General features: G+C 39.0%; 1 protein-coding gene across 3 annotated transcripts in view; it reads right to left on the bottom strand.

The window, feature by feature from the left end:
• The window catches only part of PLD5 (phospholipase D family member 5), a 176,199-nt gene that overhangs the window by 138,672 nt on the left and 24,808 nt on the right, over positions 1-12,719 (bottom strand). The window contains exon 1 of one of the 3 annotated variants that reach the window (XM_017740352.1): positions 1,052-1,310. The exons of the other annotated variants lie outside the window; for them this stretch is intronic. Coding sequence (XP_017595841.1) covers positions 1,052-1,054 — 3 coding nt within the window. The 5' untranslated portion in view covers positions 1,055-1,310. Of the gene's footprint in view, positions 1-1,051; positions 1,311-12,719 lie in introns of those variants that run through there. 3 annotated transcript variants of the gene reach the window in all.

Below are 12,719 nucleotides of genomic sequence, written 5' to 3'. Positions count from 1 at the left end.
TAAAGGAAATGTGTTTCAGTGCTCTTCAGACTTATTTAGTAATTTGTTTTCCTTTCACCCTGACGTACTATAATCTCCTAATCAATAAATTCCTGGACGCAGTAGGCACTTAAAATGAACAGCTGAGCTCCCATACAGGAGATTGGGCTTGATGCTTATTTCAGTCAACACCCACCCGCCTACCCCCAGCCCCCAAAAAACCCCAACAAAACAGTCTTGACAATGAGTCTTGGGAGTAAACACTCCCAAGATGCGTTTCCTCCCTCCAATCCTTTAATACGTACAAAAATGCTAATATGCATATTTTTGTTCTATTATCAGGCATTTTTTAAACCACTAATAGCATTGGTATCAATTTACACTATATTCAGATGCCACATTCATGTGCTTTATATTCTACTTCTATTGTTTTAATACCTAGATCAGAATATTTAAATTGGTACAAATAATAAAATCATTATTCTAAAAAGTTTTTCCGGGTTATTTTTCCCATCAAATAATTACACTAGAGAAACAATGTGATTAACAGGTCTTCATGGATTGAAAACCCTGAAAAATAAAAACTTCATAGCTCCCTAAAAGTCAAAGGCATGTACTGAGCAGATCTGCTTTTTTCTAATAAACAAAACCCCAAAACCCCAACAAAAGAAACCATATAAACATACAGCCTGCATGAATGATTGGCAAAGGTTTATTTATATTTTTATTTATAAAGTCTGTGTCAGTGATTATTAATCCAAAATAATTTTAAAAGCCCATACAGCTGTCCTTCTGAAATAAACCAAGTGGACAGACTTACAATTTACACCAAATGCTAGTCAGCAATGTTTCCCAGTTTTAAAAGATTTTATATAAGCTGCACAACATGTTCAGTGCCAGATATATTTGTCACCAACTTGCACTGCTGATCTCTTGCAGAAAAACATAATTCCTCTCTATCTTACATACTGGTTTTTGTTTTAAATACTTATCTCTACCAATTTCATAATCTTTTAAACATTCTTTACAGAGTAATAACCTAGATCTGGTGATAAAGTAAAGAGCTTCTTACCATCCTGATCCAGTATTTTCCCCGTCTCTGGAGTTCAGCAGCAAGGAGCTGTTGCTGTTGCACTGCTTACTAGAGACACTGGAGGCTTTGGAAGCAGAGAATGTTTTATGTGGTTAAAATGTATCACCACTGATTATATTTCAGTCCCTCAATTCCTAGCCTTGATGCTCTGGAAATCAGCCAATCCAAGTGATAAAGAGGTTTGCAACAAGAAGTTGCAGAATTTCCACAGTGAATGCTTCATGGAAATGTTTTGCTTCTTGATACTTGTTTTTTATATCCACTAAATGTTAAAATAAATCCTGGCTCCCTCTTCCCTCCTCCTCTTTTTTTTTTTTTTTTTCCCCAAAATGAGATTCATATATTGTTCACAAGGGACTTTGGCATTTGCTATAGCTAGGCACAGTGCAGAAAGGCATCATGCCAGATTACGCATACATCTCAGCCAAGATACCTGAATTTTGACTTGCAACACACCCTGTTATTCCAAACATGGATCTTCCTAAGCCAAAGCTCCTAACTGCCAAAATACACAGTGTTTTTGTGAGGCAGCCAAATGCCCCTTCAGATTAGCTAAGAGCATCTTTTATTTGCAATGTGGTTGCTCTTTGTTGGCTTTTCTTTTTTTTTTTTTAACACTTGTTTCCCTAGTGAAGACAAGGTGGTAAGTTCCAAAGGGATGAAATGATCAACTGGCACTTCTCCTTCCACTTCTCTCAAGAATAAATTTCACACAGCAAATTTCACAGCAAAGTTCCCTGCAATGCTACAACTATAATTAAATATTTAGTTAATATTATAACCATCTTAATGCTCTCAATGATAACCCAGGATGCTGCTGTCCTTGGTGTGATAAAATAAAATAAAAAAAAACCCAAACAAAACAAAAACAAAGCAAGCAAACAAAAAAGCCCCACAAAATCCCACAAACCCAAAAACTAACAAAGACAGTCCTGACTCCACGGACCTTGCTATCAAATAATACAATAAAAGGTGACAAAGAGGGAGGCACAAAAGGAACCAAGTCATACTACTGGGTAGTTTAACAGGTACTTAGAATAATTTCCAAGCTTTTTGGGCCTCACAATAAAGGAGTTTTAAAGAAAGGATTATTAAGAGGCTATGGAGACTACCTTGGAGATGCTCTCAAGAAGAAAGCATATTATTGTACTAAGAGAGCACAAGACTGAGCCTGAAATTTTAATGAGTAATGGAAGAGGATGAAGCGATGCTTCAGCAACAACTGAGAATTTAGAAAGGTCTAGAAAAGTGAAGACCGTATTCTGTTCAAGGAGGGAAAATAAATTCAGAAGAGATGCTTGTAGGTTTCTTCTATTCTGTTTGCAAAAGGATACAATAATGATTTTCACTGAATCTGAATGGGTATGGAAGCGCAGAACTGACCTGAAGAAAGCAAGGAAAAGGATGCTGGACTAATTGGCAAGCTTGTTTAATAGGTGAAGAAGATGTGGATGGAAGGATGGAAGATTTGAATGTTTGTTGAAACAGCAAGGAACTTACTTTAAGAAATTACATTAAAAAATAAGATTTAATCATCAATTACACTGACAGTGTTGTTTCTGAACTCAGAGAAAGAACAAAGTAATAAATGACATGTGTTATGAATGCCATGGCAAGATTAGGTTGTTTTCCAGAGTGACAAGGAAGCAGCAGGAGGGAGTCTGCAGGAGGCCTGTTTTAGCCATGTTGAGCTGCTGACATCTAGCTGAATAGCCATAAGCAGCTCTCTTTATTCCAGACCCTTCTTCTTCAGCCAGAGCTAAAGCAATTCATTTACAAGGCATCATGGCAAAGATGAATTTGATTTGTATTTACAGATCAGATTGTCTGACGTAAATAAAAGGATCACAGTTCAATCCCTAAGAAAAATAGCAAGATGGAGTGGAAAGAGGCACTGAAAGGCTGATGAAGGAGATAGAAGGGTAAAAAATAAGCAAACCAGGGTCTATGAAAACAAGAGAGACAAAATTTCAGGAAGAAAAATGGACAACAGAATACAAGATAGCTCCCAGGACAAAGACAATCAGTAGACAGCCCTACTAGTTTCATTGTTTGACTGGAAAGCTGTCTACAGATACTTTGTCTTGAGCAACATCACAGCATGGAAGGAGCAAAAGATGCATTGATTGGTAAGTGCCCAGTGCCACACCAGAACTCTGGCAATGACCATAAACAACTCACACAGTTGTATTAGTCACACTGCTAATGGGATTCCCAGAAGAGAGGTTCCACTTCTAATATCACTGAGACCCAACAGAGAATTCTGTGCAACAATTCAATTGCAATCAATCAGGCTATAGAAGTCTTGCTCTATTTAGAAATAAAAACTTTTCCATCAGAAAGTTTTCAGTCATGTAGTGACATGAATAGTAGTCTACACAAACCTTTTTCTGTAATCCTTGAAATTTACGAAACCCTTAAGCTCACAAAGACATCTGCTGGGATAGTGATCAGATGCCAAATATGAAGACATACAGCCAAGTTGTGCTCCTGCACATTTCTACACCAAATGTGTATGGGGCAGGGTAGTATGGCCCTATGCATACATACAAACAATTTTCAACTGTGCCTTTCAGTCAATGAAGCCAGAATACTTGCATTTTTTACTGAAAAGCTATTCAATTATTGAATGTATACAAATTTCAGAATGAATTGTGTCATGGCGTTCTCACAATTAAAACATGCACCTCCCAAATTCAAGCACAAATATCGCCTCCTAAATTCAACTAAAAGACATTTCTATACAGAACAAAAGCTATCGTGCACCTATACAGGCAGAAAAAAAGATTCAAGTTGACTAACTTACTTCAGCATTAGCACACCTGCTTCGAAACAAAGCCACCTTTTCCACTTACTTTGAACTCCTAACACAGAAAAAGAAGTTCCCACTAAGGGAAAGAATTATGTACTGATATAACTGCAAAAGTTTAAATGTGAACTTTAACTTTTACATCTATAAGCCTTAGAGATGAAATTTTTTTTCTCCCTTCAATTCTTGAAGGATCCACAAGCAATGGGAGCTTAAATTTTCTGGACAGATCCAGAATTTCTCCTTTTTATGACGAAACCAACTTCCTCCCAAGTTTGAGTTAAAGCCCCTAACTTGATCCTTGCTGACTGGTTACAACCCTATTGCCAGACTTTACCCCTCTCAGCATATAAATTACCATCATGAGCTCCATACTTCAGAGCCTATTTCAAAAATAAAAATAGAGCTCTCAAAGGCATCTGATAACATTCTTTAGACCCCTTTAGAAATGTAGTTAGCAGGCCACATAATCTAAACACTAGACAGCTTTTCTTAAGCAATGACATAAAGATGCCCTTGAATGCTCTAGACTATTAAGGAATGCATAACAAAGCTGAAAAAACTAAAGTTGGATTAGAAGTAATCTATCTTCTGTGATGAAAATAGGTTAGATACGGCAATACAAGTTATTTCACACATGTATTCTTTGCAATATGTAACCAATCAGACTAGAGCCCTCAACCTGCAACAACTGAACAGCTGTACTAACTGGTACCAAACAAAAAGCAACTGATCAAAGAACTGAATTTTTTCATTGACAAAATTCCTTTTATTTTGGCATTTGATTGTTGTCTGGAGTAAAAAAAAAAAAAACCATAAATTTTTCATTAAATGAAAAACCCTAATACATTTAAATACAGAATTGTTGAGCCATTTTGGATTTGCCTGAGATGCCACAAAGCCTCAGGGACACAGTTATGGCTTTCTTGGGGCACTCTGTAAGTCTGTCCAAGAATTATGATGCACCTTCTCTCCCCTTCTCTCACCATAAGTTGTAAAAAATAATGAAAGTATCTATGAAAAATTTGTTGTAAATAGATAAAAATAAACCACAGTTTGATAAATAATAAGGCACAAACATGCAAAATTATTTGGCATCGCAGAATGAAGACAAACAAGACTACGTATGTCTGCAGAAATTCTAAAAGTCAGCAAACCAAAACAGATAGAAAACCTCAAAGACACCTAGACAAAACATGGACTGTATCAATAAAATACTTTAACTTCTTTTGCCACGAAGAAATATGTCCAAAGTGGTAAATTGGTAAAATGCTGTATTTTTGTGGGCTAAAAAAGTCAACTGAACACATGCCAAGAAACACAAAAATTCTCCATTCCTTAAAAAAATCTAACTAGAACAGGAACTCTAAAACCAAATGACACAACTATAAATGCCAGTATCAGCTCTTCATTCTTCATCAGTTTCATTAGCAACATGGAAAAGCAACAGGATTTGCAGGAAAAAATAAGCTGTAGGAAAGAAAGAGAGAGAAAGCAGAAAGAGGGAAGAAGAGAAGTGTCAGAGGCAGGGTAGGGTGCAGAAAGAGACAGAACTTCACAGTATCTCAGTCTGGTCGATCTTCAAGACTTGCTGGATCTACAAATAAGTAGCTAGCACAAAAAACAACCAACACTAAATATCAAAGATGGATATCCCCACCTAGTCTGTTACTTGTCCACAAACACAGCAGTGTTTCACCTTGCAAGAAGCTTTACCAAAATCTCAGATATAAGCGACATCTTGAAATCACTCACAATTCACATATTCATGTCAATGAAACTTTCCAGTGGTAAAATCCTGTTTTTCAAGAGAACTTATAAAAGCACAGCCTCAAATACTTCAAATAACGTTCTGAAGCAGAAGGAAGATTAAGACATTCTACTGGCCTTGCAGGAAAGAAAACTTTTATGCCAAATTCTGCTTGTAGAGATTTGCACCTCACACAGTAGGAATGTAATTTCAAATCAGCAGAAATACATTCAGATCTTATGAAACTGGTACAGCATCTACAGAATAGAAGAAGCTACCTACCAATTAAAACCCTACCCAAGCAGTAGCCAAAGACTGAAACATGGCATTATCCAGCCCAAAACTGATGTGCCAGCTCACAGATCACAACTGGAGGCATATCAATACACAGAGGATGATGGGGTTTCATTGCCATCAAGCACAAATATTGCTAACAAATTTCAAAGAAATATTTTCCCATTATTTTTTGAGGAGCTAAAAGTGTGATTTAAAGGCAAGAACAATTGCAAAAGGAAGTCCATTGCATTTTCTTAAAAAAACAAAAGAGAGAGAGAGAGAAATACAGAAATATAAAGCCTCCTTATCTATCAGATGCAGCTGAAAAAACATATGAGTGCTGCCTCCCAGAGTCCAGCTGCCTGGAACAAGTCCTTCTATTTTTACAGTGATTTAGCAGCCAAGAAAATCTCCAAGGGCTGAGTAACAATAACTACATTCTCTGTTTCTGCCAACCACTGTTCCAAGGGGGTCACACCGGACCACCCCAGCTCAAGCTACACATAGATTCAGGCCTCTGTATTGCCTAAACAGCACAGACAGGTATCAGCTTCAAAATGGAGCTGAATTCATCTTTCTCTTTCACATGCACATGAATCCCTGCCCTCAAAACCTCAGGAAGGAAAACTGAGTTTACAGACCCTCTCTCTGCACAGGTCCCGAGAACGCTGCACAGAGCCTTTCTTCCACTTGGAGCAGCCGGGCAGGTGGGCTGTAAGAGCCTGCTCAGCACTCCGGGGAGATGGCCGCACAGGATGGGGCACAGGAGCAAGATGCAGAGCTGCTCTGAGAGGGTGGGCAGCTTCCACTTCCTGACATTAGTGTCAACAGGGGCAATGCCACTGTTCCTATGCAGGCTGCAGCCAAACTACTCAGAGCAGCACAGCATTTCTTGATCTAGCCACTGCAATTAGCACACACTGTAAACATATTCTAAAGCAAAAAGCAGATGTTAAAGGAGTCCTATTTACAGAGGTTTAGTGTTTATTGTATTTTGAGCACTAATCACAAATCACTATTTTGCAAGTTTGCAGCAATCCTTCCATCACACAGTAACTCAAGAGACGTTTCTAAAAACAGGCCAAGTACAAAGAGCATGATCCTATTATTTTAGGCAAAAGAAAACAAAAATTTGCTTTTTTTTCATCATTAGCAAAGATCGGACACAGCCTTTAAAGACTGAGAGTGCAATCAGTATAATTCAGCAAACAATTCGTTTCGATCACTGAGAAATGCGGTTGCCAGGGCAGCATTTCCCTTACTAACTTCCACGGCCGAAGGAGCCCTGGCCCGTGTTCCCCGCGGGAAGCGGACAGGAGCGGACACAAGCGCCCCCCCCCGCGGCCACCGGGGGGCGGTGCAGCACCGCGGGCGCGCTGCCGGCGGCGGGCGAGGCCGAGCGCGGAGCCGCACCGGTACCCGCGCAAAGACACCTGAATTAACTCCGTCAGGCTGAGCAAGAATGACCGCAAGAAACGCTGTCGAGGACTTAATAAGGCAGCGTTTTAATGGAAGAGCCTACGTAATGCATACACTAAAAATAGCCAATTAGTGTTTGGCCTCCTATGTAACAACATTAGCTGTGTTGATGTAATTACCTTTTGTTTCCATGTGAAATTACACTTAATATGATTTTACTGGATTATAAAAGACATTTCATTCTGCTGCAATACTCTGCCTGATGCCAGTTTAAAACTTTGGTAGAAGAGGAAAGAAATGGCAGAAAGATAAATGGTGCTACCACTAAGTTGAAAATAGTTGAATACAAATGTGGAGAAATGGAGCAGCCCCCAAGGAGATCTTCAGGGCTTTGTGTGACCCTCAGGGTTACTGTAAATAAAGGTGACCTGTATCTGTTGGACTTCTTGACCATGATGCCTCTCCAAAAAGGTCCTGAAAAGGCAAATGCCTGACACACATGCTAAAGTTGGATGGCTCTGGAAAACTCCAGATGAAACACAGAGGCACAGCAGAGCACTACTGCGAAGTCATATGGACAAGAAAATGCTCAGAAAGGCATTGGATGTCTAAGGCTCATATTCCTGCATGACACAGTACCTGTCGGACACGGTGGCAAATCCCAAGCAACAGGGCCAGGAGAGTGCCAAGCTACTCCAGTATGAAAAGCTCAATGACAGATATAACCTACTTTGAACATCAACACAGGAGTCTGCACAAGTGGTTCTCAGGGAAGGGACCAATCTTAAGAAAGAAATGAGAAGTATTTGAACAGCACCAGCACTTGTTCAGGTACCAGACACTGAAGCAGGTGGTGCTGATTAAACCCACTTCCAAATGAAGAGTCATGAGCAAGAAATCAAGCAGGCAAATGACTGCTACAGATTTGTGAAAACTTGAGAAGTGTAGGTGTACACAATATGCATCTCCAGCACAGGCTGAGCAAAAAATGGAGCTCCACGGTGCTGAAAGACATATGCAAGCTCAGTATCCTCCTTACCTGATAGGATTTTGTGAAAAGACACAGCAAGGGGTCAGACAGCTGAACAGAAACAATCTCTGGAAATGAGAGATCATTTGAAAAACTGATCATAGCAGTGGATGACAATCTGGCTGACTTGTGTTAAGAATACAAGAAAGAAGAATAGGGATTTTAGTGGCAAGGTCTCTGAACATATTCTAAAAAATCTGCACAAGCTTCTGGACTAAATTCTTTAATCAAAGTATTATCCATGAAAAAGGAGAAAACTGATTTAAGGGATGGACTGTTTGCTTAAAAGACAGAGGAACAGTGCAGTTGTGGCTTTACCCTAAACTAATTAAGACCAAATACAGTGAGATCATTAGACCAAGTCTTTCACTCATTTTACCAAGCTTAAAACCTGTCCACTTTACAAAGGATCACAAGATGTATTATTCCATGTCCTGAGTGGTAAGAGGCTCCTATAAATGAAAAAGTGAAGTCGAGTGTCCTACAATAAACTCTGTAAATCCATGTTTTTAAAACAAAAGAAATTGCTGAGAATGAATAGGTTATCTCCCTCTGGAGACTGACGCACAGAGCTGCCAGTCCAATGGCCAGGAGCTTGGAAGTAACGACACACACAAATCAGAGTGGCAATCTGCTGTCACACAGACACTCTTGACCTAACAGGCACACAAAACGGGCCTGGGGAGCAACACCACTCCAACCACAGGTCTGCAAATGGTTTATGCTTACATAAACTTGGGGGGGGGGGGGGAATGACCCTATCAGAAGATCAACACACACACTGCTGCTCACTCACTTTCCCCCTCTCAGTGGCACAGGAGGGAAATGGAAGAACAAAGCAAGGAAGCTTGTTGATCAATTAAGACAGCTTAACAGGTGAAGGAAAAGAGGAGACACACCACCCCCAAACCAGCAAGTGACTCAAAGGAAGTCACTCCCTACCTTCCACAAGCATGGATACCCTTCATGCAACAACCACCATAGAAGACACACACCCTCACACCCTCCTTCTTCTGCCGCCAGTTTTTATTGCCAAGTAAGCAATTGTAGCTGTATCCAATCCCAATCTCTTTCCCACCTACTTTCCTACTCAGTTTGAGGGCCAAGGGAGAAACAAAGACCTTTGTGTTGTGCAAGCACTCTTCAGCAATAGCCAGTTAGTGCATTATCAACACTGTTTTAGCCATGCATCCAAAACACAGTACCACACAGTACTGTGAAAAAGATTAACTACACCCCAGCTGGACACAGACCAACTATTTTGCAAGAAAGTTGACTGTCATGATAGGCAACCAGAAAAAGAGAGCAATATGGATAGTATGGACAGCTTCACTTTAGACAAGTCTTAATATGAGAGAGAATGCTGCAACTTGCCTGAAGCCACCATAGATGGAGTTGATGTTAACTCAAGACTCCATGGAGAAATAAATTATTAAATCAGATATAACTTCATACATGAACATTCTCAGCCTCGCCCTTTGTCGCCAAAGCATTGCTTGCTTCTCAAATGAAATATTTCTAGTGGTTCTCTGGTGTCAGCTGGTAGGATGACATAAGAGCTACAGTTAGGAAAGAAAAGTGAGAAAGAAAAGTCATCAATAAGGTAGCAAAAACCCAAAGCCAAAATCAAGGCTGCTTGACTTCTCTGCACACATCTTCCAGATGGAAGGTGATCACTGCTTGTAAGGCTGTGTTTTTCAGGCTAGCAAGCAGTGACTGGACAGTGGAATAGTGGTTGAGTAGCAAAGTAAAAAACATTTTGCAGTGAAGCATGAGACAAAACAAGAATATACTGTGCCTGGTGCATACAGAAATTATACTACTCTGGCAGAGGAAGAAAGGAATAATATGCATTCATAATAATTTAAAACCCACATTTTAGCAGTGTAGCTGAAATTTAATGTTGGGTAATGAGTAACTTAATGAACTTATTACCGGTCAAGCTGAACTGAAGGCACAGCTTAAGTTCATTAATAGCTTAATCATCTAATAATTTTAAGGCATCCAGAGGCAATTAAAGCCTAGGTATTCTTCCTGGCCAAATTCTTTGCTGCCATAGCGCATATACAATCTCAGTAGTTTCAGCTGTGTTTCACTTGTTGCTGTGTTCCAATTGTTTACACAACTGAAAAATATGGTGTTGGTGAGACTGAGAGTGACCTGCCAGGAAAACAAAAATCACCTCTGAAAAACTAAGGTCTGAGAAATACACACAGAGAATGGCACACATTGCAGAACGATGTCTTCATATCTCCCTTTCTTCTTTTGGGAAATGTCTCTTCAGAAGACAAAACCAATGCACACACACCCCCCTTAAAGAAGCCTTGATGCTATTTGCTTGCCTGCATAACACTAATAGAAGATAGAATGCATGGCTTCTTCGGTGAAGAAAAACCTGCATCCCTGCAGTCCAATCAAGCTGCAAGTTCACAAAATGCTGGTATGGACATGGAGTAGTAGAAGAAGAAGAAGGTTTAGAGAACAACAACAATCCCCCAGTTTGATATTTTTTATCTATTATCTACAAAGAGAAGCCCAAAACCTCTGCATTTTTCACCCTGTGACAATCTTACATAGTAGTCTATCACCTAATTCACACCACTGTATTTTCTAGTTCTTGTCTGATCATTGGTAATTTTTTCCAAGGTTGGAGGTAAAAACAGTGTTTTTCAGGGGGTAAGAACCCTTAAAAACAGACAGAGAAATCCTCTCGGCACTCTGGGTTCCTACAACTAATAACATGCTTTCCCAGGTGATGTACAAAACTCTGCAGAATGAAGGCCAACTAGTCTCTCTGAAATTTTACAACTAAATCACAGCAGTACTGTTTTCCACTACTGACTTACATATCTAGTTGACCTACACATCTAGTGCATTCCTGAAGAGGCTGTTTAATACTACTGTTAAGAATTACTGTATTTCAAAAGGCAGGGAAAGGAAAATCACATCTGAACATGAAAGAATTATTTTCAAAATATTACATAGCAAATATATAGCAGCCACATTGAATGGTTATTTTTGCCAGATCAGAAGTTTTTGACTGGAGCTGGGAAAAGTAAACAATTTTTCCTTTTGTGTAAAATAAGTATCACAAAGACTTTATAAACCAGAAAATTCATTAAACATTAAAAACAGATAAAGTACTGGAAAATTCTGCCCTAACAACATGCAAAAACTATGACTACTAAATTTAACTGCATACTAAACAGCAAAAGTAGCATCCAGCAGTGCTCTCCACATTACATTTGTTTGTGTTGTCTTTTCAGCCTCTACTGGATAAGCTTCAGTAGCAACAGACCCAAACACCTCACACAAGGGGTTGAAGAATCCCTAAGTCAGACATCTGAATAATAAAAACATGATTGGAAACACCTCCACACTGCACTTGGTTGCTGCACACATTGCTTTACAGCAGAGAGAAGCCTGTCTCAAAAGGCATCTTCTTGAATAAAGAACTTGAAAGATCCAATGCTCAGACTTAATTTTGACTCAATTAAAACCCTCTGTATTATACACATAATACTTCCTACCTTGGTAAGTCTTTTTTGGGTGGGAGAGAGAGGGAAATATAACTATTTTCATTATTTACAAGAATTACACATAACGTTTCTGTAGCCAACAAAATACAGCTTCCTGTATCTATAAATTTCCTTAAGATAGTACCATCCTTCGAATCTGCTATAAAGAATTTGACCACTAATTGGAGACAAAGCCACAGCATGTCCACATAATTTACAGGAACTATTAAAAACCACAGATTAGACTACCCTGAGTTACAAATTCCTTTCCACAGATCTAAATATTTGAATTCTTCGTTATGTCTTTACATTTAAATTAATTACATTTGGATTATATTCTGATCTCTTAATATCTGAAGGGAATTGTTGACACCACTTTTACATTCTGTCTCTATCTTTCTCTCCAAACAAGGTAGTTACTTCATGAAAACCAGTCTCTCAGAAAACAGTTATACTTGGACATACTCCCCTTGGAAATCTCTTCTGACCACGTTTCAGTAGGCTGCTTTCAAAACTTTATTGAGCCTTCTGAACACAGGAGAATCTCCAGCTAACTGAGTCCTGATTTAAGAAGAATATTGAATATATTTTTGTGGAAAAAACCAAAACCAGATCCTCCCCATTCCAAAGACCAGAGCTTCAATCCCAAGAACTGAAATTGTAAGATATATTATGCAAATGAAAACCCTACTTTGTTTTCCTGAAGAGTTTATTTTTTGGCTAAATGACGGCTGTACCTTAATTAGAATTTTAGATTGCTTCAAGAGAGTACTTTTGTAAATACACAAGTCTCCTGACCATCCTTGTCTTGTACTGGATTCCAAGAAGCAGGAAACAAAGCTCTT

The sequence above is a fragment of the Corvus brachyrhynchos genome, unplaced genomic scaffold (genome assembly GCF_000691975.1).
Source record: "Corvus brachyrhynchos isolate BGI_N302 unplaced genomic scaffold, ASM69197v1 scaffold31, whole genome shotgun sequence".
Taxonomy (NCBI): domain Eukaryota; kingdom Metazoa; phylum Chordata; class Aves; order Passeriformes; family Corvidae; genus Corvus; species Corvus brachyrhynchos.
This window is presented reverse-complemented; position numbering and strand designations above follow the sequence as displayed.